This window comes from Vombatus ursinus, unplaced genomic scaffold (assembly GCF_900497805.2).
Source record: "Vombatus ursinus unplaced genomic scaffold, bare-nosed wombat genome assembly UNPS02014863.1, whole genome shotgun sequence".
Lineage (NCBI taxonomy): Eukaryota > Metazoa > Chordata > Mammalia > Diprotodontia > Vombatidae > Vombatus > Vombatus ursinus.
The window spans coordinates 32983898-32990552 of record NW_020954641.1 but is presented as its reverse complement, the minus strand read 5'-3'; the positions used below and the strand labels follow the sequence as shown (position 1 = coordinate 32990552).

The 6655-nt window shown below is 39.7% G+C and overlaps 1 protein-coding gene across 1 annotated transcript in view; it reads right to left on the bottom strand.

Moving 5' to 3' along the window:
• The window catches only part of PDE6A (phosphodiesterase 6A), a 79188-nt gene that overhangs the window by 63089 nt on the left and 9444 nt on the right, over positions 1 to 6655 (bottom strand). The window contains exons 3-4 of the mRNA XM_027841767.1: positions 4138 to 4227; positions 3622 to 3762 (exon numbers count right to left, since the gene is read on the bottom strand). Coding sequence (XP_027697568.1) covers positions 3622 to 3762; positions 4138 to 4227 — 231 coding nt within the window. The remainder of the gene's footprint in view (positions 1 to 3621; positions 3763 to 4137; positions 4228 to 6655) is intronic.

Genomic DNA, 6655 nt, shown 5'->3' with positions numbered 1-6655 from the left:
TTTTTTTTTTTAATCACCTTCATGTATATAGATCATATGAAAAGATCTAAAAAGTTCCCTAGGGATCAACTAGTCTAACCACATATTTGTGATTGAAGAAATTGAGACCCAAAGGAGTTAAGTAACTAGTCTCTTAAGTAACTTGTCTGTCACATGGGTAGGTAGTGGTAGAACCGGGATTTTAATTCATTCAGGTGCATTGACTCTAAAGCCAATATTCATATGGTCAATGGTGGTGAACAGGATAAAGTATTATTTATTTATGAACATTTTAGTAACTTTTCTCACACAATTCCAAGTCAACCCTTTCAATTTATAGAGGAGCATTCTGAGATCCACAGAGAGAAAGTGATTTGTCCAAAGTCAGGCAGGGATATAAGAAGGATAAACAATGCTTCATTGTTCATAGGCTCATAGGGTTATAGATTTAGATCCATAAAGGATTTTAGAGGTTATACTTCTTCCTATAACGTTAGTATGTTCACTCCTAGCCCACACAGTACCTTACACATAAGAAATGCTACATACGTGAATGAATGAACTGAATTGAAAAATGACCAAATCAAAAGAATAACTTAGAATACAGAAAAGTTAGTGATAGCATGTTGTGATAAGCAAAGGCTGGAGTCCCAGGATAATGCATCATACCCTAAAGGCCTCTTGACTTTCATGGGCACCCTTGGATGACTAGGAACTGGGTTGTTAAGAGGTTGGCTTGACCCTAGCACCTTTGCCTCATTCTCTGCTAATTTTGTAGCTGTGATTCCTTCATAATTTATTAACTCTCTCAAAGGTCAGACAAATTTCCTTTTGGTATTGATTCCTAGGCCTACATGACCAGCTTACTATATTGTTCACTCTTTGGATAGCTGTAAGGAGAGGTGATGAGATGAGATTTAAAACAACAGCAACAACATTTATTTAAGTGTATATGTCAGCTCCACTAGAGACCTCCTCTGATGCTTCACTGGGGCTCCTCTGACCAAGTTTTCAAAAGCTCTATGAGCCACCTGGAAACCAAAGCAAGTAACTGTCCTCACAGAGCTATAAATGTCCAGTTTCTGTTTATATATGAACTGGAGAGAATCCTCACCATCCTTTCTGGTAATCTTACTGTGAGTGTCTTCCTTGTCGACTTCAGACAGATTCCACTAACCAGTATCCAGGCTGCTGTGCTATACTAATCCACCATGGGAAAAGACCAGAAAGTATAGCCAAATGCCCAATTTCTTCCAGAGAACGTATGGTATAGGGGAAAGGGCAGTAGACTTGGACTTGGGAAAGATAGATTTGAATCCTGGCTGTGTCACATATTAGCAGTGTGGCTATATCATAAGCAAATTCATAACCTCTCAGGGTCTCATTTTTCTCATCTGAAAAATAGGGATATTGATACTTGTAGTACACACCTCATAGGGTAGTTTGGGGACGACTTTTAGCAAACCATAAAATAATAGAAATGTCAGCTATTTCACTGGTCTCTCCAAGTCACTGAGATCAATGCTGACAATTTTTAGCTACCTTCCATGGAAAGAAAATCTAAAGGAAAAGTCTGTCTCCTGTTCCTCCAAGGGTTCTGAAGCATCATAAGGTTTAGACCTTGAGAACCTCCAAGTCTCCCCAATCCCTTCATTTTACAGATCAGGAAAATGATACCCAGAGAGGGATCATGATTTGCCTAGGATTACAAGAGATAATAATAGTAGAGCCAGAATTTGAACCTCGCTCTTCTGACTTCAAACCCAGGCTCTGGACCACACTATACCGGATACACAAGGAAACTGTAATAGTTTAGAGAGCCTATCAAGCCCTGAGAGAGTGGCAGCCCAGTAGTCTTTGCTTAGTTTCCTCTGTAAACACACTGCTAGCTGGAACATTCTTTTTAAAGTCATCGTAAACATGCCTCCCCAAAGGGTTCAGTTGTTCCCTCCGGGGGCTGACTTCATTGGAACATCCTCTCAAGATGTTTCTCTCCTAGGAAAGAGTTCAGAAAAAGCAGATTTTTTTTTTCAGGCTTAAGCCTAGGGTTAAATTCTTCTGCAACCATAACTCTTCGGAATAGTGAGGAATCTTCCACATTCTGGCAGTTGAATGTTGGACTCACTAAGTCAACAGCTACTTTTTCTGAAGGAACAGCAAAAGGTCTGTTGCTGAACCTTACAAATCTTGACTGAGCCTGATTTAAGCCAGTTACTACTGTCAGGTCAGTGGTAGAGAAACATTCTAGTCTAGACCCGTCTGTGTGGTCTAATCAGCATAAATATGATTTACATTTTTTAGTTGGTTTGTTTATCTGTATGCTTTAATCCCTAAGTTCTCAGAAAGACCAAAACTTCCTGAAGTTTACGAAAATCAGAAAATGCTACCTGACTAAGTTTAGATAGATCTTTGGTAGGGAAGCGAATTTAGTGGGCTTTGTAGGATAATAGAAAGAATGCCAGATTTGGAGTCAGAGGCTCTGAGCTCTGTTTCTTTCTACCTGTGTGAGCTTTGGAAAATCACTTAATTTCTCTGAGCCTCAGTTTCCTCCTCTGTAAAATTAGGAAGGTTGTAGTAGACAACCTTAAAGGTCTCTTCCAACTCTAAGTCCTTTTATTCTAAATTACCTTGAGATTTGTTGTTAAGTTGTATCTGCCTCTTCATGACCCTATTTTGGGATTTTCTTGGCAAAGATACTAGAGTGGTTTGCCATTTCCTTCTCCAGCTCGTTTTACAGATGAGGAACTGAGGCAAACAGGGTTTAGTAATTTGAACAGGGTCACATAGCAAGAAAGTGTCTGAGGCCAGATTTGATCTCAGGAAGATAAGCCTTCCTCACTCCAGGCCCAGTACTTTATCCACTGTGCCACCTAGCTGCCCCTGCCTTGAGACAGACAGACAGACTAGAGGAGAAGGAATGAAGAAGCCAACCCTTGTTGAGGAAGGGAAAGTGGATTGGAGAAAAAAATGTCAGGAATATGACTCTCCATATATAATTTTCCAAGAACTCAAATTTTCTGCTCAACATTATTGAGCTTTCAACTCAAGAAATTCTCTGTCTCCTCTTGTCAGTTTCTCCCTCCAATACCGGTTCCTTCCCTAAGTCTCTTCATACCCTTTCCTGTCTCTTTGCCTCCTCCTTGGCTTCTTCTCTTCTCATTTCTTGTTCTCTCTCTTTTACCTTCTTTTATTTACTTTCTCTCCTTTAATTGAGCACAACCTAGAAGTAAATTCACCATCATTTATTTATTTATTCAATATACTGGTGGGTTCCCTGGTCTTAATCAATGTTCCCTTCATTCTGCCTCTCCTGTCTCTTGTTTCTGCTAATTTAATGAAGATAACAACCCTTGTCCTACCCAAGTGGGTGTTTACTTTTCAGATGACCCTAGCAAGCAAAAGTATGTTTTGCTGCTACTCAGCTTTCGGGTTGGTCACTTTCTAGGTGTAGGTAAGTGACTTTTCATGGGAAATAGGTGCAACATGCCTTCTGTAAAAGAATGGCCATTATGTGGCACTCACAGTATGACCCCAATTCTCCCAGGCTTCTCCTGAGGTATATGAGGTGGATGTGGGAAGATAGATTCTATCCAAACCATGTTTAACCTTGACGTACAATGTTTGCTCCACAGATTGCCTAACCTTTTGCTTGGTCATGTCCAGGAGCCCCACAGAGTATCTGTCGCAGTTGAGAAAGGCACGGACTGTGTAAAGGGCTTTGTGGAACTGTCTCTCAATGTCTGTAAGCTCTTCAAACACTTTGCTCCCAGACCACAGGAGTATCTAAATGAATACAAAGAAAACATGCAAAGGGTTTAGGATAAGCTACAGCAGCAGCAGTAGTTCCCCTAACTGCAAACAAAGAATTTAAAGCCTTCTTAGCATGAGTTCAATGCAGCATTATAAATATCCAATCAGTCAGCCAGTCAGACAGCATTGATTAAGCGTTGGCTAAGTGCCAGACACTGTACTAAGTGCTGGGGATAGAAAGAAAGCAAAAGGAAGTCCCAGTTCTTGAGGAGCTCAAAGTCTAATGGGAGAGACAACCCATATGGCCAGGAAATCCAGGATGAGTGGGTTTCTTTCCCAATATCTCCTACGTAAATGACTCAAGAACAAATCAAACTGGGTAGAGTTCTCTTATGTCTGGGTTCTTACCTGGCCCCTGCGGGTTTCACAGTTGTGAAGGTAGCTCAAATGGAAAACCTTCATGACCAGATTTGCAAAATTAAGGTACTTCATTAGAATCTAAAATACAAACAGAATGAGAGAGATGAGAAGGACCACAAACCCTTTAGGAGAACAGAGATCAGGGAATTTTTTTTTTCTTTTTAGATGCATTTTTAAAATTTGTTAAGCAAGTTTTCCCCAACAAGTTTGTTGTTATATCACAAGGAAATGAAAAAGGAGCACTTAGAGGATTGTAATCCAGAGAATGGAGCAGAGTGTCTGAATTCAATTGCATCAAAATTTCACTGCTAACTATGTACATGACACTGTTCTAGTCCTTGGAATACAAGGATGGAAGAAAAATAACCATCCTTTCCTTCCTTGATCAGGGCATGGAAATATGCGTTGTCCCGCAAACTGGAGTAAGCTCCAAGAAACTGTCTAGGAAGAAAATGAAACCCCTACTTGCTTTTATGACAGGCTGTGTAAAGAGTACTAAATGGTATGTGGGGATTAGACCCACTCAACCCATGACATGCACGAATCATTAATACATACTTTGTTAGTCAATCATATCCAGAAATATGAAAATATTTTCATATGGGTTGCCCTAGATGTCGTGAAAAAGGTATTGGTGAGCTTGAAAACATCACTCAATATGTTTATGAGGAAAAGAATAAAGAAAAGATAAACCTACTCCAAAACCTCAGCCAGTCCTGGCCCCTGCCCAAACAGCCCTGGCTCTCTTCCAAGCTTGGGCCCCTGCCCAAGCAGCTTCAGCTCTCATTCAAGCTGTATCAAGGAACTGAGGGCTGCAAAAGTGTTTTTATTGTCACACCCAAAAAGGCCATGTTGCCATAGAATGTAGAAAGAAGTAGGATGGAAGGATAGAAATAGAGGGGACCTTGGAAGGGATCCGGGGAGGGTCTTAGGCAGGAGGGCATGGGGGGAGGGAGAGGAACCACAGATTCTGATGAGGATCTTTTCAGGTTTTTTTCGTCAATCCTGATGTCCTTGCCCCACTATCCCAGTATCTATCTCTCCCTGCACCAGTGAATCCCAAGTCTCGCTTAAAGTTGGTAACATGATTTATGACTGTTTACTAGATACTAGAGCTTCTAATTTAGTTTTGATGTCCAAATCAGATTCTGAGTATTTCTATTGGATCTATAAATGTTGTCAGGATCTCAGGGAAGCCTCAAAGCATTTCCAAATTGTGTCCCCATGTGGTTACAGTTGGCATCTCTCAGTAGAGCATTCCTTCCTCCTTGTACCCAATTTTCCTGTTAACTTGTTAAGCTGTTATCTCTTTTATAAACTTAGGGTCACTATTTTCTGTTCTCCCAATGAATCTCTGTCTTTGCAACTCCCTTAGGACTCCCTCTTTTTGTTCTTTGTATTGGTTCAGAAGACCCAAGAGACAAAACAATGTATCAGCAAGTGTTTTTGTTTTACTTTATCTTAATAATATCACATGGTGTTTCTCCTTCCTTCACAAGAGAATTTTAGAACAAAAAACATAAACAAAAAACAGTAATCATGGGAATGAAAAATTGTCAACCAGGGGAAAATGGAAAAATTTTCACAATACTATTTGCTTTATGCCTCACAATCTTACTTATCATATGTTTTAAATATTGCTCATTTCCCTGTTGTTACTTAATTCTAAATTCTCATTGCTCTTCCTGGATTCCACTCCTCCTAGGAGGTTTGGAAAAGACTTAATACTATTAGTAAACTTCATGGTGTTGTAGGGAAGGCTTATCATCTTAGAGAAATTGGGTCCCATGGATTCTGGGTTTGTCATCACACTCATCAGAGCTGTCCTGATTGATGAGTAGAGTTACCTATCAATGAAAACAATGTTCTTTACCTTATTATAGCTTCACAAGGAGGAGTGTGTGCTATGATTGATCAATCTTGTTGTTCCTACATTAATCAATCAGGAGAGGTTATGATGAGCCTTCAGAAAATCCAACAGATTATAACAGAAACACAACTGCCTACACCAAGTGAAGCTTGGTGGAATCCTTCCTCCTAGTTCACTTGAATGCAGGGAAATGGCATATTAGCCACCGTAGATAAATGGGCTCTCTTCACTTTATACTTCTTTATTATTTTTAGACATTCTGTATTAGTTGTTGTACAAAGCTATGCAAAAGGATGCTTTCTACTCAACTTTTCTAGGTTTATGATGCTTATGATGTTAATAATGGGCATATAAAAACCCTCAAATTTGGCTTGTAGTGATCCATGGGAGGCAGGGGGAAGAGAAGGGTCAAAGGGGGGAATTGTGAGAACCAAACTGACTCCAGTTTGTGAACCACCTACATTTTAAAACTTAAGTTTCATTTTCCTGTAAATCATCTGATATCAGAGAATTCCACCTGCTCACTCACCCCTTCCCAACTCAGAAAGTCCCAAATCTATCCTTCAGTAAGAAATTAGATTACCTAATCCTATGTATTTATTCAGTGTACTATTTATTGTTTTCTTTTAACATAAA